Below are 25280 nucleotides of genomic sequence, written 5' to 3'. Positions count from 1 at the left end.
TTCCTGAAATTATACATAGTTGTCTTTATTCTTTCAATACTATAATTACTTAATGATACTTTTTATAATCAAAAGTAATAATATAATAGTTTAATAAACCTACTCAAGTTTCTAAACCTGATATACCCAGGTGATTATATTTTACAATGACTCTTATATCATCCTAGCATTTTGTTGCTCAACTAACAATAAAATTATCCTGTTTAACAGTGTAACAAAAAAGTCATGAAATGCTGGAAGGCACTTTGCTATTTCAGAAAGAGAAGAATCTAATTTATGTTTATTACAATGACAAAGTAACATCAAATAAATAGAGTGATCAACAAAAATTAAAATTTACAGTTGAATCAATACAAATGTTCAGAGTAGATGCCCAAGTAAGAACGAAGGTGGCAGTCGTGGCTAAGAGCAGGAGTCCCCAACTCCTGGTCTGTGGACCGGCACTGGTCCACAGCATGCCAGCAACCAGGCCGCATAAACAAGCGAAGCCCCATTCGCGGGATGCAGGCAGTTCGAAAACCATACCCCCTCTGGTCTGTTAAAAAACCTTTCCCCATGGCACCGGTTTCTGGTGCCCGAAAAGTTGGGGACTTCTGGCCAAGAGGACTTTTGCTAAACTTCACCTTTTCCCCCAGTTATACCCTTTCCTGCATCAAGAAGCCCTTCTTCTTTCAGTCACTCATACCCTGGTCATCACCTATATGAACTATTGCAATGGGGCTACCCTTGAAGAGCATCCAAAGTTGTAACTGGTGCAGAACGTGGCAGTGTAAGAAGTTTTGGACACCCCAGGGTTGCGCATGTAACATCTCTACTATGTGAGCTGTACCAAGTGCCAGTTTGCTTCCAGCTCCAATTCAAGACATTAGTTATCATCTTTAAAGCCCTTCATGGCATGGGACTAAGTTACCTAAGGAACCATCTCATACTAATTACATTGTCCCATTCCACCTGGTCAGGCAGGGAGGGTATGTTGCGAATGCTGTTGGATAAAGAATTCTTACTAATGGGATCCTGGAAGATAGCCTTCTCTGCCATTGCTCCTGGTCTTTGCAACATCTCACCCCCAGATGAGAGGCAGCCTCCCCTCTTCTGACCTTCAGATAGAGTGTGAAAACTTGATTCTGCCAACTGGCATGGGGTTGGACAATGCTGTGTGACTGTGGGGGTACTAATAACAGACTAACAGAATTTGAAGGGAGCTTGGAGGTCTTCTAGTCCAACTCCCTGCTCAAGCAGGAAACCCTATACCATTTCCGACAAATGGTTGTTCAATCTTTTCTTAAAAACTTCCAGTGTTGGAGCATTCACAACTTCTGGAGGCAAGTTGTTCCATTGATAGTTCTAATTGTCAGGAAGTTTCTCCTTAGTTCTAGGTTGCTTCTCTCCTTAATTAGTTTCCATCCATTGCTTCCTGTCTTGCCTTCAGGTGCTTTGGAGAATAGGTTGACTGCCTCTTCTTTGTAGCAACCCCTTAGATATTGGAACACTACTATCATGTCACCCCTAGTCTTTCTTTTCATGAGTCGTAGGTGCTTTTCTGCCTTTTTAACTCTAACTTTTAATATTTTCATCAAGTGTTTTATTTATGTCTTTAACTTTGTTCTTTATGTTTTATATTGTGAATTGTTTGTGGTATTATAAACTGCGCAGAGCCACTTAGGTGAGATGGGTGGGATAGAAATGTAATGAATAAACAAAGAAATAAAAATGTTGGACAGTGTTTACTGAAGCTAACAAAATACTGAAGCCACACAATGTTTTTATAAACCACTGAAAATCACTGAAAAAAAACTACATATTAAAAATGCACAGATTCAGCATTTCATAAAAACACTTCATGGCTTCAGAAATTTTCGGCTTCAGGAAGGAGAACTCTGTCTGATGTTTTTAACATGAGGCAGTTCATCGTTAAGTATTGGTTGTCCATAAATCGGACATTCTTAACTCAGAAATGCCTGTATGGAACTGTAGGATATTCTAAGGGAAAATAAAGAAAAAAAATATATAGTTGATTATAAAGATAGGTAAAATGGACAGATGAATAGGAAAAGTGGCCAAGCAATATGCAAAACAATAATAAATATTGAATAGAATATGAGGGCTGTTGCTAGTACAGTCCCCCACATGTATACTGAATCATCTTGTGTCTTTTTAACTCTAATTATATGAGCTGGAAGTAATCTTAAAATAAACACTAAATAGTTTGATAGCAATACTCAGCTATTAACATTATTTCAATAATTTATTCAATATAAATAATTTTAAATTTTAAATTAGCTTCCAATGTCAAATATTTAGTTCTTATAAAAGCATAAAAAGGGGAAACTTACTTGTACCTTCTATCAGTAGTTCTTGACCATGACTACCCAAGAGGGTACGCGAAAGAAAAGGAGCAAAGTCCACAAATATCTCCCTCAGAAGAGGGGCAGCTTTTTCCAAAGCATGCTCAAGCCTCTCTGAAATACTAAGAGATGTACAAGTTCAATGAAAAATATAATTTAAAAAGCAAAAATTCTCTAAGGAGAAAAGCAATCGGCAAAAGTACAAAATACATCAACAAAAGTCAACAAGTCAATGGCTAAACACACTGAGTTTAGTTACTATTTAAACGGAAATAGCAGTGATAGAAATCCAAAACTTCCTATCAGCCTCAAATGAAAGAGCACAATCCAGTCAGAAGTGTAGAGTGAATTCCATATTACTTAAATAAATTGGAATATGATATAACCTGCTGGAAGAAACTTAAAAGTTACCTCATGTTTGAAGCAGAATCCTCAGGCACAGAAGAAAGTGTAGGAACAGATGGTAATCTTGAATCTGATGATCCATTGCCTACCAAAGAGATTTTTAAGAGTTCAAATAGCTGTAAATATACGAAACTATCTTTAATCAAAGCCCATGCTAATTCAGTACTTTCTACTCTGACTGGAGCAGTTCACTTTAGCTCCAAGATCTTTACTAGGGCCACTGTCTTTGAACTTTTTAACTGAAAATGTTGCTGACTAAAAAATTAATCCTACCTCTATTCCCATATGAAGTAGACATAACTAGTGGACACACCTGTATTTAAATTTACAGCTGCCAAAACATTTATGTGTGGGACATATTAAAGGTTATATTTCTTTTCACACTTCTAATTTTTTATGCAATTTATCCTAATTCTACAGTTTTACAATGCTAGTTGATTTGTGACACAATAGTTCTGAATTCAAAGCAGGAGTATCAATACAGAGTAATTCACGTATAATTCAGCAAATACTGACTTGCACTCTACTTTATCATCGTCAGCATACTTCATTCATATTGTTCTTGGAATCTTGGAAAAAGATAGCTCGAATCCTTAAATACCTGGATAACATTCAAATTATTCCCTGTATTGCTTTTGGGAAATTCTCATTACCAAAGTTATCCATTACCAAAGAGGCACCAATTAAAACTTGTTTTTAACGTTTTCAGACTAGGAAAAGAGAGAATAAAAAGAACAAAAAGCTCTGTTGTTTTTCTTCCTCTACTTCGATTAAGATATGTATGTTTTACATTAACAGTGTGTCTCTACTCTTTAAAACTTGCCCACTTCTAAGAAACAGTGTTCACACTTGCCAAAATCTGGTTATTAAAAGTTATAATATAGAGATGATGAAAAGCTGCTATAGCTTAAAATACAACTGTGCAATTCTATCGAGCCCTGGAACTATAGAGTATCCCCATTCTTGATTAATAGATATACAAGATATAAAAAGTGTTTTTGTTAACTATACAGAAGGTCTTCCATGTTTCTATTGTTCTATCAGAATATATCAGAGACCTCATATTGACAGCTATGTTTCTTAACCAATAAAGTGCTATCTAAAATGATTGAAACCAGGTGAAATATTTCAAAAATTTCTTTATTCAAAATAGTTAATTTCACTAACTCATTTTACAATTTGAGAAATTAACACTGAAGCTAATTTCAGACTTGTGTCAGTCTTGCAAGGTTGCTCATGTGTACCCATTATATTTTATTGTAAGGTTATATTAATAGAATCTTGAAAAAGTAAAGCTATATTAAACTATGTTCCAAAAATTTTGAATATCTCAAAATATGAGAACTTTGGATTTATCATGCATTTTTCATGTTTTTTCCTTAACTTCTGTAATTTGTTTTTAAACCATTTTAAAAATGAATATCTGCACGGAAACCTAGGGTATATTGTTAATTATGATATCCCGTATTATAAGAAATTTGCAATTGTAAATTGTAATACAGAATCTATGATAAAAAAATGTTAGAGAATTCTGTAATATATGATCTAAAGAAGCAAAATATAGCAGCATTGCATGTATATTTGTACATATATTTTTGTGTGTGTCTGTGTGAAAAATAATTATTTTTTTCCATAATATTTATATTTAAAAAAATAAACTTACATCTATGACAAAGTTCAGGAGCCGAAGAAAGGTAAGCACACAAGCTAAAAATCTATTATAATAAATGTTCTTCCTTTTAAGTTGCTACTAACTCTGATCCTTCGGGATGTGGCAAGCTATAAATCTAACAGGACAATATTAAGTTATTTGAGATATCAGCTCCTGATGTTGGACATTCAGAGTCAGCAACAGAGTTTTTGGTTACCCTAACTGAAGAGCTTAGTTTATGATGAAAAAGTTGGCTGGGTGCCCAGATAAAATGAAGTTTTATTGCAGCACAAGCTACTTCAAATCACATTTTCCATACTGCTAGAATCAGTAGAATGTAAATAGCAGTGCAGCACATCTGTTGGGCTAATGCCTGCCTTAGAAAGGAGAAGCAATTCCATATAGCAGTTCCACTCCAAACTTAATTAACTAGTCAGAAAAAGACTGTATGTAGTGCACGTTTAAAAAATTACTTGGTCAGCTGACAGGTTTAAAACAACTGTGCAACTTAATATGAATAAGATAAAACCTAAAGCTAAATATATACAAAATGCCACACAAAATTGAACCTCAAATTTTACATTTCCTATATACAGTATATGAGACAGTGCTAAAAACCCAACCAATTTCTTAACACATTTAGATTTCAGACTGTACCCTTTAGGGTAAAAAACATCAAAGAGGTTCTGTAGATTAAAATGCCATTTAAGGCTTATAACTTCAGCACTGATAAAAAATAGTCTCAAAGAATATATTAGATTAAAGATTATGAAAGCACAAAAATGTCAGTTAGGCATTGCTCTGCAAGTGTTTCCAAAGCACTACATCATATAAATCTTATTTAGATAAATGTACTAAATGTACTTCCAGCTGAGTTTTCATTTTAAAATGGCTTTTATTCATTTAAGGGAAGAGAGATCTTTCAGAAGCATGTTTTCTTCTAAAGCAGACATGCAAGTAACTGTGGTAGCTACTTCAAACAAGTGGAACCCAAGTGGCTTATCTTTCTTATCCTTTCATTGATAAACTGGCTCCCTCAAACTGACAGTTTTACAGACATATGTAAGGACATAAAAGGAAATGCAAATAGATCATCTGTCTAGCACCCTTCTAGTGAAAGCTTATTGTTTATCCAAGGTCCCCAAGGGTCCAAACAAATAATGTCTCTGGCAATAAACTGATCTTAAGAGAAGGGGTTGTTCCCAAAACACCTGCATGTCTGAATGTATATGTGCAAACAAAGGTCTCACCTAACTACTAGCTTAATGACAAAGTAACAGCTATGAGACAGATTTTATTTCTCCTTTCTTTAGTAACAAAGAATTTCTTTTTACAGGGAATATTTAGTTGGCTAAAGAAATATTTTGGATATAAAAACATAGAAAAAGAGAGATTAAAAAAGTAAATCTCAAGTTATCTGTTGCTATTTTAAAATATAAGAGTGAATTAATTCACTTACTGCAAAATTTAAATATTATGCATCTTCTTTACAATAATTACCCGATGCCCTCTTTAGGACTTAAAAATAAATCTTGTCCACTATCCTAAACAGCCTCTCTGCAGGATTATTTCCTATTTCAAATCTACATGAATATCATCTCAATAGTTGAATGAAGGTATTTAAATAATTCATGCATAAGGATAACAATGGGCAAGTAAAATAATCTCTAGAGAATCATTCTAAACCAAGGTTTCATACAAATAAAAAGATAGAGAGCATACTATTTTCTTTCATCAGCCACTAAATCATCAAAATAGATATTGCAATATATATAAAATAAATAAATGAACTTCAATTTCAGCTTTGTTTATAGTATCAAATAATTTTATTGGGAACTAATCAGAGTTAGTTTGCTTCAGAGGTTAAGGAATCAGGCTAGAAACAGGGAGACTGTGACTACTGCTTTCACCTTAGGCATAAAGCTAATTGGGTGACATTGGTCCAATCATTCTCTCAGCCCTAGAAAGGAGGCAATGTAAACTATTTCTGAAAAACTTTGCCAGGAAAACTGCAGGGACTTGTCCAATCAGTCTCTGAGAATTGGACACGATTGTATGAAGGAAAAAGCAACCATAGGTGACTACTGCATTTAGTATAGAATTCTGCTGGAAGGGAGAATATTATAATCCAAGGCAGAATATTTTCATATTATACTGTATGTTTAGGGAAGATCCAGGACCACAAATGAAAACCAATGGCTATTCTCACTTTATGTGTAGTATTAAAAGCTATTTATATGATAGGCTCGGAGTTCTTATTACTGGAAGTTCATATAACATCTTATTACTGGAAGTTCATATAACAATCTTTGCAGTAATGTCAGCACTTAAATTGGGGACATAATACTTACGCAAAAGTATTCTAAGAGCCAAATTTATAATAAATAAACAATTAAATAAAAAGTTAAAAAAGAGAAAAGATCAGTACTTAGGATTCTTTTGAGTATTTCTTAGCCAAGGAAACTCAACTTTGCAATTTCAGTTGGGTGGTATATGATGTCTCGGTAGCTGAATTACAAATATATATCATATTGCTTTGTTATTTTATTTTGCACAACTCATCTGCGTTCTCTCACTTACTTGGAGAGCTTCCATTTACATCTGGGGCTTGGGAAGAATCCAGAGAAGAAACCACACTAACAGCATTTGTAGGCACGTTAATTGTGGCTGCAGATGAACTCACTGACTTCTTTGGGGCCACAACCACACTCCTAGGACAGAAAAGAAGTGTTGCAAACTATATTTTAAATGCTTGTGAATGACCAAATGTATATTTAAAATATATAACAAACTCAGAGTTATGCAAAGTAGTCAAGTTTGAAATCCAGATATTACATCTCTTTTCTCAGAATTGTCAAAATTTTATGTTCTAAGGATATCAAATTGTTATTAAAAATCTGCTAATCTTTAAAGATACCCCCAAAACACATTCTGATTTTGCCCTTTTATGTCAACACTTTATATTATTTCTAACGAAAACTATACAAAAGTAGTTTTAAGCAAAGTAGTCATCACTGGAATCACTATATTTAAAATAAAGTAGACATTTGCACAAGAGTTTAAATAAGTTGAAGATTACTTAAGCAGAAGTTTAAAATTAAAATAAACTGGACCAATATATGTTTTTAACTTTATAAATAAGTTACTATAGAAATGACCTATGAAATTAGTGCTCTAGCTTAAATATTCAGAAATATTCAAAACTGAATATAGTCCATGTTTCAGACATCATTTATATTAGAAAGAATAATTGTGGCAAACCAATTTCAATTAAATAGTAATGTTTTATTCCAAACATCTAAAATATCCAGTTAACCATACGTAAAAGACACTTTTAATTGCAAGTTAGCTCCATAAACATGCAATATCCCTGTTAATGAGCTAAGGAATACAGTTGATATATATTATGGACTCCCAAAGCAGTGCTTCTTTTTAATTACCTGGTGTTAACTATAAGCCAAAAGTCTTCAACATTCAATTTATTTAATCAATTTATTCTGTTGACAGTACTGTTAAGTAGTGGTAGAAAGTATTCCCTTAATAGCATTAAAAATATGTCGTTTGTAAATAAAACACATTAACACTGACTCCAAATTCAGATATATAATGTAGAAATGTTCTAGCAGCTTATAAATTTATTAAAAAGATATCCTTATTTCTTCCCATTTTAAGTTGCACTGATTGCTGTAACTAAACTGGGCTTGATTAGACATTCTGAACACTATGAATGAATAGGTATTCACCATGGATGTTATAGTATGGATTGAATTATTACAAGGGTGATTGCTAATGTTAACTATACATTAAAATATGGAAGCAAAAGCCACCTGAGCCCCAGACCAAGGAATTAAGCCATAAATGTAGATATTTTCCACATGCACATAAACTTGCACAAAAACTGAATTAGGTTATAAATTCATTTATCAGAATGATCTTTGATTTTCAATTTAAAAACAATTTAAGATTAAAGACTATCGATTTTAGATGTATGCTACGTTTTTTTATTAATTTTTTGATTAATTATGATTAATATTTTAATTTTGAATGGTCAGGGATAATACTTAATAATGCCCCCAAAAATACAGAAATTTATTTTTGCTACATCATTTTGCTACGTAGAAAAAATACAGTATTTTTGCTACATCATATCAAAAGTTAAAAGTTAAGATATTGTGAGTATGTGATCAGCAATTATCATTGTACTTTGCCATGGATTCTGAATCATTTATTTGTAGTAAGGATGCAGTAGTGTTCTTCAATGAAAGAAAAATGTTTTCTTTTTCATCCTGTAGAAACTGTATGCATTGGTAGATGCATGAATGAAAAGAAGATAATTTGTTGGATTATGTCTTTAAGAGATACATGTATCCATGTGAGTGTAGGAATATTTGGAACCCTGCAAGCTCTACTTAGCATCCCAAGTCAGGCAGTTGTTCATTAATTAACAGATATGAACCCATTATTAAGCAACTGAATATTATAAAACAAAAAACAAAGGGACTTTTAGGCTCTGTGGCTCTGGGAATTCTTTTGGCTTTTTTTTTTCAAAGCTGAAGCCTAGCCCAGCCTGGTCACGCATCCAGGACTAACATGCAATGGGAGCAAGAAGATGACGAAGGTTACCTGGGATAGTGAGTGCAGGCCAAAAGGCTTATATGGGGGTAGATAGGCAGATGGGAGAGTTTGAAACACCACTGTGGCCATAAGTGTGGGCAGGTTGCCAAGTGCCCACTTTTAAGCCAATAATTAAAACGCAACACTTACATTATTTATTTCATCTATTTTTTCAAAACTGATGACTAGTGAAGAAATACATTCTCATAATTCAGTTAATTTGCATATTTGAGAGACTAATGAGCTCATGTATTAGAAGGATAAATATATAAGCATGCTTACATAAAATCACTGGAAAAACTCTGAAATACCTTAAAAATAGGAAAAAGTTTGCCTTCAAATCTAATTTTCACTGCAAAGAACAACTATTTCTACTACTTTCTTTTTTAAATGACTGAAAAATGTAAGATCATATTTCAGTACTTTTAATAGCTATACCACAAATAACTTTGCTTAGTTTATTTTATTCAACAGGACATTAGATAATTTCCAACATTTCTACTGTAAAAAAATGAAATAAAATAGTATTTTGGCTCCTGGAAGATTATAGAAAATAAATACTGCAAATAGTCTGCCAATTCACTGTCTCTACTTCCTTAATGAAAAAGCCAGACCAGGCCTTGAACTTTTATCAAGATAGATCCCTGGCACCCACTAATCACCAGGTTGGATCTCCATGTAAGATAAAAGAGTAGTTTTGGGTATGGGAATAAGCACACATCATCTTGTTTGCAAAAATCCACAACCTGCCAGCCTTTCAGCTAGGTCTCACTCACGTAGCTGTTACTGTATATTCTCCAGCAATGGCTGAAAAGTTGATAATCCTTAAAATATGAGGAGAGTTTTGATTTCTGACACAACATTCCTGAGATAAATGTAGGATCAGAGAGATGCTTTGAAATTCCCAGATACTTTTCTGTAAAACTGCTACATAGGAAAAAAAAATTAACAAGATTTCTTCCCCCAACCCCAAAAGTTAATTCACAAAGCCCTGTATCCCACATTAGACAATACGTTAAATATAAACCAGATACACTTAAGTTCCTTAGAGCATCCTGACTCTTGCTCCAAGTTTCCAATTGTAACGTTAGAATTGTGATGTCCCTGGAGATAAAACCCAGCTCGTTTCCTGAACAACAGGTCATAACCCATTCTACCTACAATCAACCTAAAACTGTAGCACATGCGCGTGCGCATACACACACACACACACAGAAATAAATAAATAAATCTGGGGAAAAAATGGGAGCAGACAATGGAACAAGTTTCTATCATATGTTAAAATCTTACAAGAAAATCAATTTTACGAAGTGCTGGTTTTAGTTTTTGCCCCTTTAATGCAGCAACATTATATTTTGTATTCACTAATCCATTCAAATTAATTTTGATCACTTTCTTCAATCTGCATAATAATTGGAAATTTAGAAGCTAAGTAAGCAAAGTTGTATTCCTGTATAAAGCCAAGAATATAGTTTATTTTAATGAAACCTAGTTTATTTTAGCTCGAATGAATAAATTTGAACATCGAGCATTAAAAAAACAACTTTAGTCATGCAAAGATTTTCTCTTGTTTTATGGTTATTTTTCCTTTCACAAACACTGCATGTACACAGTTCATTCACTGTATCTATGAGACAATATGATAGTAACTAATTTTTATTTTATGTATTAAATTTATATGCCGCCCATCTCACTAATGCAGGGGTCTCCAACCCCCAGTCCATGGACCAGTACTGGGCCGCGGCAGGCCAGCAACCGGTTCACACAAACAAGCAAAGCCCCATCCAAATAATTTTTACTGTTATTCTATGATTGCTTTACTTAAAAGATGGCAATATTTCTTAAGTATATCTTGGTGATTTGGATTCTAAAATTATTTATTAAATAATCTTTACTATGTAGCACATATTGCTAATTAATAATTTAACATTTTTATGTGTTTTATCTTTACGTTACAGGTAGTCCTCAACTTATAACCATTCATTTAGTGACAGTTTAGAGTTACAACAATTCTGAAAAAGTGACTTATGACCGTTTTTTACACCTATGACTCTTGCAGCATCCCCATGGTTAGGTGATAAAAGTTCAGATACTTGGCAACTGATTCATATTTATGAGGCTGCAATGTCCTGGGGTCATGTGGTCATGTTTGCAATCTTCTGACAAGCAAAGTCAATGGGGAAGCCAGATTCACTTAACAACCGTGTTACCAATTTAACAACTGCAGTGATTCACTTAAGAACTGTGGCAAGAAAGATCATAAAATGGGACAAAATTCACTGAACAACTGTCTCACCTAGCAACCAAATTTTTGGGCTCAATTGCAGTCATAAATCGAGGACTGTCTATACTATACTTTTAGATTTATGAAATATATTTGCAGATATGCACATTTCAGGGAAAATATTAAAAAAATTAAAAAGTTATTTTCTGTCATTTTATATAGGTCAATCATCCTTACCTGTCAAAAGATTGAAATTGTATTGGTTGTGCAGAGGCACCATCACCAAGGACTCCAAGAAAAACAGGTGGAAGAACAGCAGGGTCCACCGTGGCCCCATCTGCAGGAGCACTGACCAAACTTCTTAGGATGTCTTTTACATTGACATTTTTTGCAGTTTGCATAGAGGGTGCAGTTTTACCATCTACCTCATTATGTACTTCATTTTTACTTTCTTGAGATTTATTAACTTCTGAAGAAAGAGTACACAATATTTCACTGATTGCATCTGGACCTGTACTTATACTCTGTCTTTCTGATTCAGTAACCTTCTCAGAATTGTGTCCTGATCCAGAATGTGCTTTCTCCTGAATTCCCGAATCCGTTCTTTGTGGAGACACCACGCTTTCTGACTCCTTGGCAGGTTCCTGACTTAAAATGGTAATAGCTTCAGATTGTTCTTCCTTATCTTGAGAAATAAATAATATATAGTATAAAACATCAGAATGTTTAAAAGTGATGAGATTATTTTATAAACAACTGCTATCTTAACAAAAATTATAACAAATACCTGTTCTTAAAGTTTCCCATTCTTAATTCATCATATAGACAATACTAGAGGTTACTGTAACTAAGAATTCCAAATTGATTCTAAGCTTGAGCAATTTAAATTACATTGCATTTATAATACTTATGGGGTCTCTTTACTTACTCAGCTATCAGAAAGTAGGGCTGAAAAGGAACTGATTATGTAGATAAGCTACAGCTTGTCAAAAAAGAACACAGTGAATCTAGAAAACATTTAAGGCTATAATGTACAGAATATCAGGTCTGCTATAACTGCTGGAAAATTGTTTCAGATTCCGACCAATCTTGCTATTCTTATAAAGTTAATTTCCAGCAGAATCATCCTATTTGGGAAGTATGTCGATGGCTTCTACATCTCTTTCCTGCCATCTAGTAATTATCTGGAACTCTGCAACTTTGAATCTTCCAGTCATACAAACCATACAAGCAAAAACAGCAGGACTCTTTACTTACAAGCAAAAACTTACTAATAAATCAATGCAAAAATCTGTCTATTCCAATCTATTTATCTACTTGACATGATCAATTTATCCTTCAGCTAAACACATTGTTGCACTTGAACTTAAACTGCATTTCTTAAAGTATGATTATAATTTATATCAAAGTATGAACATAAGATATCATCCAATTAATTTCCAAAGGACATTGATCCTATTTTGTGTTTATTACTAATATATTTTATCTATTAAACTTGCATTAAACCAATGAAATATTAAAAATAATGTTCTGGACAGTAAGCAAAAACTTGTTTAAAAAATAAACTTTGGATGATCAGTTCCAAGAATCTCTGAGGTTTAATAAACTAACTTCATATTTAGAAGTAATAATCAGAAGTTTTTGATATCAATTTTCAAGTGGCAGATTAAATGTAATCTTTCAATTCACATTTTTAAAGTGCACATATGAAAGTCTATGTTACTAATATCATTTTTCATAATCAAAACAAGTATCATAGATCAATGAATTATTCAGAATATTAACAAAGATTATTTTGAATAGAACCTAATGGCCTGCTAATGTTTTTAAGAGTATTCCCCATCTCAGCAATGGTAAGATGTGTGGATTTCAATTCCCAGTTTGAATTCTCCAGTAAGCATGGCAAATGCTAAGAATTCTAGGAATTGAAGACACATGTCTTCAGGTTGCGGAAATTTATAATGTTATGAATATCATACTCTGATCAATAAAGTATATTTCCAGGTGCCTACAATACTAACCTATTTTGGGTGACTGAGTAGGTTGAAATTGCCTCCGTTCATCTTGAGGTTCCAAGATATCTCTGTATTTTGATACCATGAGTACAGAGATAAAATACACTACAGCCAAAGCCAAGAACTGTGCTTGCTTACTGTCCTCCTAAAAAACCAAAAACATATAGAAATTATTTTATTGTCATACACTAAGACCTGAATTACATATTACTATCACAAAATAATTTCCTCAAGGAAATTACATTAAAAAATCTACAAGAATTTATTTATTAGGGCTGTGTGAATCACATGGAGTGATTCTTTGGGAAGCAAAGTATTCTTTCAAATCTGTTGCTTGACAAAACAGCTTACCACAACTGTTTCAAAGAGCTCCCCACAATATGTTATGATGAGTATATAAGAAAAGACTCTTTACCAGGGCTAGCAGTGGAATTCAGAGGATCTCTTTTAAAATTTGCAGAAGCACGTTTAGAACTCTGCATTTTTATTCACTTAATGCTGGACTAAATCCTGATCTTTGCTAATCGCATATGTTGATAAAATAGCAGAACATTTTGTTTTATAATTTTGAATATTGTGTTACACAGAGATTTCCTCTCATGTAGAAACATTCTAATCTAGGCAATTGATATTATTCTAGTTTTATATTTGAATGAAGTAAAACATCTACAACTTCAGAATTCTATTGACACTGGGAAATATTCTACTGCCATTCTATTGACATCTATTGGTGATGTACTAAAAATTATTTGAACTCATTCCAGTCCTATTTTTTAAATAGAAAGAACTTGTGTTGTCCTGATGGCTCAACTATTCTAGGAACACAGTGATAACATTCTGGTCTTTAATACATTCCAATTAAAAAAAATATTCACAAAATTGAAGCTACCTGCAGAAACAACTGTTAATACGAACTTAAGCTTTTTACATGATCTCAATTCCTGTTTTGCTATTTCCACAGTATTTTACAATTCTTGTACATATACTGTTAGATTTTGGTATTATGGAATGGTGCATAAGTTTAATAACTATACATGATTATTTTAAAAAAAGAAGTAAGTAGGAAAAATTGCTCACTATATCTCTGAATACCACTGCACGGAGCCGATTAATATCCATATCCTGTAGAAGTCTGTCAATGTCTCTTATTGGAGAAATCCCTCCAGTTACAATATCAACTGGACTCTGTTCAAAAGAAAAAGGGGGAAAATATTATTTCATTTTAAAGATTTATCTATAGATCTATTTATATCTAATGAAAAATCCGTTACATTGTAGTTTTTCAAATATTTATATAAGGTTTGAAAACTCTTGTGTTTGTGATCTTTAGCTGGGCAAAATGGTGCATCATGGGGCAAAATCTTGTCCACAAATGTACCTCAAATGGGCTAACCTACAGAATGCCACAATCCATTACTCCTGAGAAAATGAAATTTGGAGAAGTTAAAACTACTTCAGTAGCTCGGCTACTGCTATAGTCACACGATCCTCATTTTCAACATTCCACAGCAGCATCTCAACCACTCAATCCCTCATTTGTTCCCCCAGTGGAAGGAAGAAGGAAGAAAGGAAGAAACAGGAGGGAGGGAGGGAGGGAGGGAGGGAGGGAGGGAGGGAGGAAGGAAGGAAGGAAGGAAGGAAGGAAGGAAGGAAGGAAGGAAGGAAGGAAGGAAGGAAGGAAGATATCTGAGGTCACTGCCAGCTTCTCATAAATAAATTCAATGAGGAAGTCAGAAGGAAGTCAGAAGTTGCTCCAGTTCCCACTGATTTTTTGTCCACTCATGATCATTCTATTTTAGGTGGTAACATATCTGAAATGACTACACATGATCCTTATTTACAAGGTTCCCTAACACATTCTCATTCTCACAAGTCAGTGGAAAAGCCAGGGAAGCAGGGAAATTATGTGACTGTAGCTGATGGCAGGCACTGGGTTTGGACTTGCTACTTCATTCCTGGGAAGCTTGCAGGGGGAAAAGTCAATGGGAAATCTTGCAGGCAAGGTCACAAGTTGGTTGGGTAAGTCTCCCCAACCACACACTTTCTGCCAATCCCCTTGCACTCATGCCATGATGGGCAGCCTTAACTCAACAGATCATGGTTGCCTAGTATAAAGCAAAATTGTGAAAATAAACTAAAAGTATTTATGACTTACATTTGATACATATTTCTTTCTGAAAAGTGTCAGCATTTATATGTTATTACACTATATATACAATTTAAAATAAATGTCTAGATAATTAAACAACTATACTTGGTTTTTGATACCTATATTAATATTAAAAAGTCACATAAATGTATTCATCAGGATACAGAGGGGGAAAAAATCATCATTTGCCAGCATTGGCTTAAAAAACCCCACTTGCCTTTGCTCCAGTCCTTCCTGAGGCTATAAGGCTTTGTATTGTTTTCCGATGCTTAACATTTTCTCCACTAGGCTTCATTAACATATGCTGTTGCTGACATTCCAAACAATTTCTGACGGCTACCGCACATACTAAAATGAAAGGATATATTTTAGGGACCGCTGAATTTCAAGTACAACCAGCAAATAAACATAACTAACCTAAAGACATAATGTTGTCATGAAGCATCTAGAACATTATATGGTTCTGGACCATCTACTTGCAGAAATACATTAATTATCCCTAGAACACTGGCTATTCTAGAATGTTTTGTACATAAGACTCAAGAATTTCCAATTCCTTCTACAAAGGAAGAAATAATTCCTTTTCCATTCTGCAGAACTTTTCTCCAATCAGCCTTTTTTATATAAATGGCCATTAGATCTCTAGATAGATACAGGAGCATTATAAGTTTGATAGGAATTTATCAATTTATCAAAGATAAAAAAACATGTCAGTGCTAGACAACTATTTGCTTACCAAGTCGAAGACATTGCCTTAAAATTCCACCAGATGACATATTTTTCTCTGACTCAATTTCAGTAAATCCAAGGGAACTTGCAAAGATCAATACATCCACAAGGCTAATTAATCTTTGAAGGAATGCTATGGAAGCTTCCACTGATAATCCTTGAGTTGGCTCAATGCTTTCCAATTCATGCTGGGAAATGGAAAATATTTATTTATTTTTATATGCTTTCCTAAATTACCCTAGTCCAATGTCACTATGGTTGTTTATCAGGTAGATCTCACTTAGCATCTGCCTCAGGCAGCAAGTATTTGAAGTTACAACAATAGCGAAACAGGGGTACCAAGCTACTAAATGCTCTAATCAGGAATCCTTTACACTAGATGGTGCTAGTATATTCCTTTCAATGCATATTCCCCATTGTGTGCTTCCTTACTTTCTTGTAATCCTTTCCTCTCCAATGAATATAAACACAAACATTAATTCCCTTTTTGCTAGTTATCCCAGTACTATGGTAAGCAGTGGGGAAAGGGGGAAGGTACAATAAAATTGTAAGCAGTCACAATCACATTATTTTCCACAGTTGCTATGTCATTTAGCAACCAAGTTACTGGTCCCAATTCTGGTTGCTAAATGAGGACTAGCTGTATACATGGAATTGACGTTTGAATTTATTTGTCCAACAATCTAGGTGTTATAGTTCCAGCTAATGAAACACTTCAAAGAACTTCCAGGCATTGATTTTCCTAAAAGTAATTTATTGTTACAAAATGTCGGCACAGGCATAACGGAAAGTTGATGCTAGGATCTGAAATTCTCTTCCTCTGAGCAGTTAAGTTATCAGCATGTTCCCTCCCTAAATTAGCTGTCATATATCACGTTATCCAATTAGTGTGAAGGTCAAAGGTTTCCTTCCTCTTTCTTTCCCGGGCTTTTCCCCCCACCCTCTTCTGCTCTGCATTAACCCTAAAAATACCAGACAGTTCTGCATATTGTTAAAGCAAGAATATACAGTATTTGTAGCGTTGACACTAGGAAATAATGACAATATGAATAATAAACAATGGTTCCAATTACTGTTGGAACAGGATGATCTCTATTTTCCCATTCTAAGATTTTTTTTTTATCAACTGCATGCTGAAGGAATTGACCTTGTGGGCTGAAATAGAGTAACTGATCTAAAGTCACCTAGCCAGCTTTCCTGCTATATTCTCTTGGTTCTAGCTATGTGCCTTAACCACTAGACCAAATAATATAAATAATTTATATTGTTTATAAATAATATAAAAGAGAACTGTTTCAGAATTGGTTCGATGAAGAAACAAGTATAACTTTAAATGAATTTGACTGCCTAGGTACCATAACAAACAAACATTAAATTACTACAGAGAAAAATCTGAAATAGAAATAAAATGGACAAATATTTCAGCAAAATTGTAAAAAATACATAAACCAGAATGTGATTGTAGTTTCCAAAAATTAGTAGTCTAGTGAACAATGATGGACACAACAGCACAGAAAATCTTGTTCCCTTTGCCCTTTTCTGGATACAAAAGTTACTTCCAAAACCCTCTGTAATTCCTAAAGTGACTGCCTATTCCCCAGAAAGGAAATTTATGACAGCACATCACACATTATTGTTTTGAGCTGACAGTCATGGTGCCCTGTTATATATAGGCTAAGGAACTGCATCAAAGTCATGGTGTCCCTATGGGACTTTTGAGAATAAGGGAAAGGGATAACATATGAGAGTGAAGGTGCATGAATAAATGCATATGTTATTCCTTAACTGGCAATCTGGTTCAAAAAATTGTGAATCATGCCTTAAACTAATTATGAAATGTTCCAAATTATTTTATTCTATGGTAGACTTCATCAGCAAAGCAAAAATTGCATTTATGATAAACTTTTAACAGCAAAAAGATTAGAAGTGCTGAAAACACAAAACAGGCTACCACTCCAATCTGGTATCCCCTTCAAAAATTGTTTCCTGGACTTGGAAGAAGCTATAAGCACAGATGATAAATTGATGTGTCATAAACATATACAAATGGCAGTGCTTCAATCACATGGTTGCAACTGTCATCTTACCCTTTTGCCCTCCTTACATATGCCTCTGGATGATACTATAGAACATGATCACATTTGGGCAAGAAGGGGAAAGAAACAGACTGATTCCAAGTACCTCATCTTTAATAGACTTAGATTGGATCTGAGAGAATGCTTTCATTTATCCTTTTTCACTCAATGAAAAGAAAGGCAAAATGAAGTCAATGTCACATAATTCAGTTTTTTAGTGTTGGCACACAGAACAACCCCCCCCAGCAGAGCCATAAGCAAGCATACTTGAGCATAGTTTTAGTTTAGTATAATCCAATGCACAAAAACACAAAGCATCACTTATGTATTGGAAATTGGATTTCTTACCGTAGCAGATGTAGCAGCTGAAAGCAAAGGTAATATGCCACCACAAGCCATAATCATATTGTCCATCACTTGAGAGACAAGATGAATCGTGTTATGTACAAAGATGACATTATCACTGCTGTTCACGAAGTCCATCACAGTCTTGGTAGAATGACTGCTCCAAAATAAAATATACAGGATATATGTATTTTCTCTTGCAATGTTACAAAGTACTTATTTATTGAAATACTATTTACTTACATCAATCAGAAATTTCTCCTGCAGCCAAGAATCACACATCAGCATTCTAAGTTACCAATGCATCCTCATCTTAACTTGAAAATGCCCTCTCCTTATCTTTCTAATTTTCTCTAGAACATAGAACTCCAGAAACTATGTTTAAGTATGTGGTGAATATTTATTATTAGGAACCCCAATTATTTAAAGTCTGCAAAAGACACTGAATAAATTATCAGAACAAGTTTCCCTTGGGGGTCACTTAGACAGTGAACTGGGTGGTGTTTAAATTTGGTAAAATAAATTAATAAAGTGGATCTGAACTCATTCCTCCTAAGAGGAAACCAGTAACTTATAATGATATTGCACACTTCACTTTCTAAGCAATAAGAGTTATAAAAATAGAAAGCATAAAGAAATTTAATTCCTGTTACAACAAATAAATGCAATAAATTCCTTCTGTTTCACCAAAGTATTCACTGCATGTGATTTAATACATTTTCATTTCGGTCAATCAATAGACTAAAACTGATTTAAATTGGGTATCCCAAAGGTACTTTTTTCAAAAGGCAATTGTACTTTGTATTTCCCTGAAGATCATTTCTTATCCAAGAAGTTCCTTCAGTTATGAGTGTTCATCACAATTCACTCAGAACTGAAGAAGCTTCTTCGCTGAGAAGCAAAATTTCTTCAAGAAAAACAAAGTCCAATTGCCTTTTGGAAAAGCACCTTTGGAACAACCATGACCAGGATGACTGAGAATCTCCATAGACATGATAAGGAGGGTAAGTTTAGACTGGACAGTTAGACAATAGTCCTTTTTATTCATCTATATCAGACATGTCAAACTCGCGACGTCACGTGACGTCACCCAAAATATCGGGCCGGTTTTGCCATTGCCGGCAATGGGGTGGGCGCGGCTTCAGTATGATGAAACTGGCCCATGGGCCAGCAGTTTGGCACCCCTGATCTATATAATCTCACAAAATCATTTTCTAATGAGGGTGAAGGTTCGTTCTCCGAGTTTGTGGGTTGGTTTCCGAATGTTTCATTACCAGGCTAGGTAACATCTTCAGTGGCATTTGAAGATGTTACCTAGCTGGTAATGAAACATTCGGAAACCAACTCAGAGAATGAACCTTCACCCTCATCCTAAGCCCAAGCTACATATATTCATCATTTTCCAATATTTGATTCTTTTTTTAAATAACGCCCTAATGCACAAGGGGATGTCTTGCGCAAAGCAACTTCTTTTCAGTAATTCTGGATGTTGCTGAACCTCATTTTAAAAAAGGAATCATAGTGTTTCAGTAAAATAGAACAAGTTTGAAAGGGAAAAAAGCAGCTTACAAAGTCTGGTTTTGAAGAAGCATTATTTTCCTGTTCAAATAAAATAAAACCACAAGGGAAAAATGTATAGAAAGAGTATATTTTTAATGCAATGCAATTCTTGATTCTGAACAATCTTTGTATTATTATATGAAAACATTATTCAATCAAGCATTTCAGAAGATGCTAATACAACTTGGTCACGAAAGGCTCCAATTCAACTTTGAGAACTCAGTAATATATTACAATTCATCCATTTAAAAATATAATTCATTTTTTTTCTAATTAGGATACAATTTTACAGATTTTGCTTATACTATGTAAACTGTCTAAGATTTCATAGACATCACCTTCTCCACATCTGTACATCTGTTTCTATTGAAAAGAGGAGATCTGTAAGCAAGCGTTGATGCATTTGAGACCATCGGAATTCAGGAATACGGAACATGGTAGATCTAGAATCCTTCCTCTGTCCATCTGCAGGAGTTACTACATTTTGATCTGATGAATCATACTGCCTAGATGTCTTTGTAAACAATATATATTGAGAGATATAAGTCAAGCTGAAGATCACACTGAAAATTTCATCTGAGCCTTAGCAGATATCTAATTCCAGGAAAAGCAGATATCTAATTCCAGGAAAAGCTGTTCATATTCTAGAAGGTATGATATAGTTAATACTAATTTTATAAAGTCATACTTATTTGAGGACTGTGCTTAAATAGTTAAAAATCATATCAAGTCTATATACTACTTAGCAACTATGCCACCATCTCTGCCAGCCAAGACAAGAATAAGCAGCAGCTAGACCTTACCACATAGGGTGCATATATTGCTGCTGCTTGTGATTTTCCTCCTTTGAGGAACTGTGATGTAACTTGATGATTATCCTTTGGAAGGTATTTCTGCAAGAGGGAAGCACTTAGGAACATCACTTTAATTAGGAATAATGCATAAGTGATGCAAATCTTGCATACATTCTAGTTTTAAATTATTAAAACATTTTTATACAGAAAATTATGTGACATTTTAATCTCAGCTTTATAATATTTGCAGTTAAAACATCTAACCTATCTAGGTCACTTTACAAATCTGTAAGCATTCTTAATTATAACTGCTATAAAAAGTTAGCTAAGTAGACAGAATTCTCTCTCTCTCTCTCTCTCTCTCTCACACACACACACACACACACACACAAACATACATACAATCATGCCATCTGGTAAATATTTTTAACTTACTTAAGAAGATAGTAGTGCAAAACCTACCTCAGTAATGGCTCTAGGAGGTTGATTTACTTCTGGATTTGCATGGGGTTTTAATTCTAATCTTTCAGTATCTGATGCAATGCTGGAAACATCAAGTCTGGCAATTTTCTTATCTAAAGCAATTATAGCTTCTGAAGTCTGTGGTTGTGTGCTATCTACAACTGTCTTGGTTTGGGGTTGATTAGTATTTTTGTCATCAATGTTATTCTCATTGTCTGAAGTTGACTGAGCTCTGTTTATTTCAGGACAACTGATTTCTGGCAAGCCATCCTGCTGTTCTGTTTCCACTGATCCTTCAACAGTTTCAGGAACTGCTTCTATTGAAACAGGTTCTTTTGAAGAAGCAGTGCACTGCTGTATAACTGAGGTTACCTGGCTATCGCACAAATCATGACCCTCAATGGGTTTTGGAACACATTGTTCTGATTTAAGTGCCAGATTAGTCTCGTCTTTTAAATCAACAAAATCTTCATCCTCCTCCACATATACTTCTGGTGTTACATTTTCTAACATTTCTGGACTTTCTAGTGTTTCAACATTTTCTAAAGATGATTGTGAATCGGTGGTACATATTTCTTTTTCTTCATGGTTTATTCCAGTAATTTCAGCAGTACAGTCTGAGCTCTGTTTTGTAATTTTGGCTTGTAGGGGAAGATCTAAACTAGGTGCTCCATTTAAATCAAGAGGTCTCTGAATATTTTCTGTTTTGGTTTTTTCTTTCTTTGTTTCTGAATTACTGGGTTCTTCAAAATCAGATAATCTACTTTCATCTTTCAAAACACTATTGTTCATGCTTCTGTTGTCAGTATCAACTGAAGAAGTGTCAGCTTCTTTTTTTTCCAGATGATGGAGCTTCTCTGTAACTTCAGCTTCTTTACTAATACCGGAAATTGTTCTAATAATGGATGATGGACCAGCAGTGCAGCATTCGTCTCCTTTCTCTTCATATTCCCTGAACATCCGAGAAAGGTTCTGTTTATGTATTTCAAAAGTTACCTTTTAAAAACAGAACAGTTGGAAATGTTTTAATTTTAAAATATTTAATGTTTATGTCTTTCTACATTTCCCCAGTAATATAAGTTTACAGAGTAATTGTAAACGTATGTAACTATCACAATATCCATATAAACCAGTTAGATAGCAATTAATATAAGTTGGTCTGGTTTTAATGGAGTGAGTTTATGGGTTTCATGGATACAGTATTTGCAAGCTACCACAAGTGATAGAATAAAAATATAGAATATATTTATATAAATAAACCCATATCACTGTGTAGACTGAACACTTAAGTATTATTTTTATATAGATAAGAGTCACCTCAAAATAAATCAATGTTCAATTCTAGAAGCACTTGGGCTGGAAAAAGCCATATATCATGCCTTAGCCAGTCACATTTCCACACCTACTTATGAGCATCCTGTACTATATTCCTTTTATGTATTTATTGTAGGGCAACAAGTTTTAATATTAATCCATTTGTTTAGTTCCAACTGGATCTTTCCTTAAAGTGAAATTGAGATTATTTCCTGGTCCAGGCATTGCCTATATGGTTGGTGGTACTTTATGGGGTTGTTAACAGCTGCAATATCATTAATTGGATTTTTATTATGCAGCAAAGAAAAGAAAAGAAGAGGAAGAGGTTGAGGTTGAGGTAAATATGACTCAGAGGAACTATATCTTGGCACTAGAGGCATAGCACCACAAGGCCTCTTGCTGCTGCTGACGTTTCATCTATGGATACTGAGCACCTAGTCTGCAAACACATTGTACTGAAATACCAAAACTAAAGAGACAGAAAAACATCAAATTGTGCTGGCAGCACAACCAACCTTGCAATCAAGAGCTGATTAGCCCCATCACAGTTCAAAGAGAGATCCAAATGTATAGTATACATATTCTACATACATATAATTTCAAATATACAATTTCTATCTGAGAAAAATTAGACATTAGGAACTACATCTATGATAGGCTGGGCCTATATAAATTATCATGCCAAAAACATTTATGCCTTCCTACTAAATTCAAGCCTTTATCCATGCCTGACAATATCTTTTAAAAACAGAGTTAAAATCATTTTAATTTGTAAATCTTCATGTCTATACAAATTTTCTGTACATTGTGTTCTTACCACATAATCATGATCATTAGTTCATGCTCTGAACTAAGTTTTTACCTATCAAGGTCACCATGGATACCTTTGCCAATGTCAACCTTTGACTGTTAATTTCTTTGTGAACAGGACAATTTTGAAATGATAAAAAATTATGAGAAGCAAATTTCTGCCTTTTCATTGGGAATTAGAATGTATACTATTTTCTAAGAAAGGTTTCCAGGCATGTCATATAATGGAGTATTTTTATACTTGGGATATTTAACATATATCTATCATACTTATTTTATATATAATTTAAACTTCCACACTGCTATAACAATTCATTTAACAAGTTTTGGTCAAAGAGCGTGAAATTCATCAACAGGAAATGATCAAAAAGGCATTTACTGAATTTTATTCGCATTTGTATTCATCAGAAATTATAAATAGTAAAGATATTGATAAATACTTACAATCCTCACCTATATATAAACTTACACCGGAACAGCAAAAAATCATGGACGATGAGATTACAACAGATGAAATTTTAAATGCAATTAAACAATTGAAAGTTGGCAAAGCTCCTGGGACGGATGGTTTAACAGCAATTTATTATAAGTCTTTGTCAGCTACATTGTTACAACCTTTAAAAACTTTATTTAATAGAATTATGTTGGGAGAACAAATACCTCAGTCATGGACAAGAGCTTTTATATCTTTGATACCGAAAGATGATAAAGAAATCTTGGAACTCAAGGATTATAGACCCATCTCCTTGTTGAATGTGGATTATAAAATTTTTGCAAAAATTTTGGCTAATAGACTGATGCAGATACTGCAACATTATATACATGATGATCAAACTGGTTTCATATCTGGGAGATACATGAAGAATAACATTAGGCAAATTGTAAATTTATTGGAATACTTGGATAAGAATAATCAAATACCTTCGGCCTTTATTTTTCTTGATGCGGAGAAGGCCTTCGATAAATTGGAATGGCAGTTTTTAAATAAAGTGTTGGACTATATGAACTTTGGAGATCAATTTAAAATAGCAATAAAGGCGATATATCAAAAACAGACTGCTCAGATAATTATAAATGGAGATTTGACAGAGCCTATAGAGATACAAAAAGGTACTAGACAAGGCTGTCCACTCTCCCCTTTATTATTTGTATTGTCGCTGGAAATTTTATTATCTAGAATTAGAGATTCTACACTGATTAAAGGTCTAAGAATTTCTTCTAAAGAGTATAAACTTAAAGCCTTTGCAGATGACCTGGTTTTTACATTGTCTCAACCAACTGAGTCATTGGAAACTTTGTTGCAAGTGTTGCATCAATATGGCAAGGTGGCTGGATTTAGAACTAATGTCCAAAAGACTAAAATTCTTACAAAGAATATGACTGTTAAAGATAAAAAACAACTTATGCAACTATCAGGCTTTGAAGTGGTTAGTAAAGTCAAATATTTGGGAATTTTTTTATCCTCCTCTAACATGAAACTTTACCAGAATAATTATGAAAAATTGTGGAAATCAGTACAAAAAGACTTATCAATGTGGAAAAAACTTCATTTTTCCTTGCTGGGTCGTATTGCGGCCATTAAAATGAACATTTTACCTAAGTTTCTTTTCCTGTTTCAGATGATACCTATTTTGAAAAATGAACTTAACTTGAAAGAATGGCAGAGAGACTTGAATCGCTTTATTTGGGAAGGCAAGAAAGCTCGTGTTAAATTCAAGATTATTCAAGATGTTAGAGAACGTGGAGGACTTAAAGCTCCAAATTTGACACTCTACTATGACTCTTGTG

At 33.9% G+C, this 25280-nt stretch overlaps 2 protein-coding genes across 2 annotated transcripts in view; both read right to left on the bottom strand.

Moving 5' to 3' along the window:
* LOC107287888 (lipopolysaccharide-responsive and beige-like anchor protein) overlaps positions 1-20683 on the bottom strand; it is a 275476-nt gene extending 254793 nt beyond the window's left edge. The window contains exons 1-10 of the mRNA XM_029284234.1: positions 20451-20683; positions 18556-18709; positions 16140-16320; positions 15621-15751; positions 14332-14439; positions 13261-13399; positions 11477-11924; positions 6982-7112; positions 2757-2835; positions 2334-2467 (exon numbers count right to left, since the gene is read on the bottom strand). Of these exons, the coding sequence (XP_029140067.1) occupies positions 2334-2467; positions 2757-2835; positions 6982-7112; positions 11477-11924; positions 13261-13399; positions 14332-14439; positions 15621-15751; positions 16140-16320; positions 18556-18709; positions 20451-20548 (1603 nt within the window). The 5' untranslated portion in view covers positions 20549-20683. The remainder of the gene's footprint in view (positions 1-2333; positions 2468-2756; positions 2836-6981; positions 7113-11476; positions 11925-13260; positions 13400-14331; positions 14440-15620; positions 15752-16139; positions 16321-18555; positions 18710-20450) is intronic.
* Positions 20684-20861: 178 nt separating this feature from the next.
* Positions 20862-25280, bottom strand: part of LOC114922179 (lipopolysaccharide-responsive and beige-like anchor protein) — an 89420-nt gene continuing 85001 nt past the window's right edge. Inside the window, exons 26-27 of the mRNA XM_029284236.1 lie at positions 21369-22364; positions 20862-21005 (exon numbers count right to left, since the gene is read on the bottom strand). Coding sequence (XP_029140069.1) covers positions 20862-21005; positions 21369-22364 — 1140 coding nt within the window. The remainder of the gene's footprint in view (positions 21006-21368; positions 22365-25280) is intronic.

Source organism: Protobothrops mucrosquamatus, unplaced genomic scaffold (assembly GCF_001527695.2).
Source record: "Protobothrops mucrosquamatus isolate PMUCROS unplaced genomic scaffold, P.Mucros_1.0 scaffold453, whole genome shotgun sequence".
NCBI classification, from domain to species: domain Eukaryota; kingdom Metazoa; phylum Chordata; class Lepidosauria; order Squamata; family Viperidae; genus Protobothrops; species Protobothrops mucrosquamatus.
This window is presented reverse-complemented; position numbering and strand designations above follow the sequence as displayed.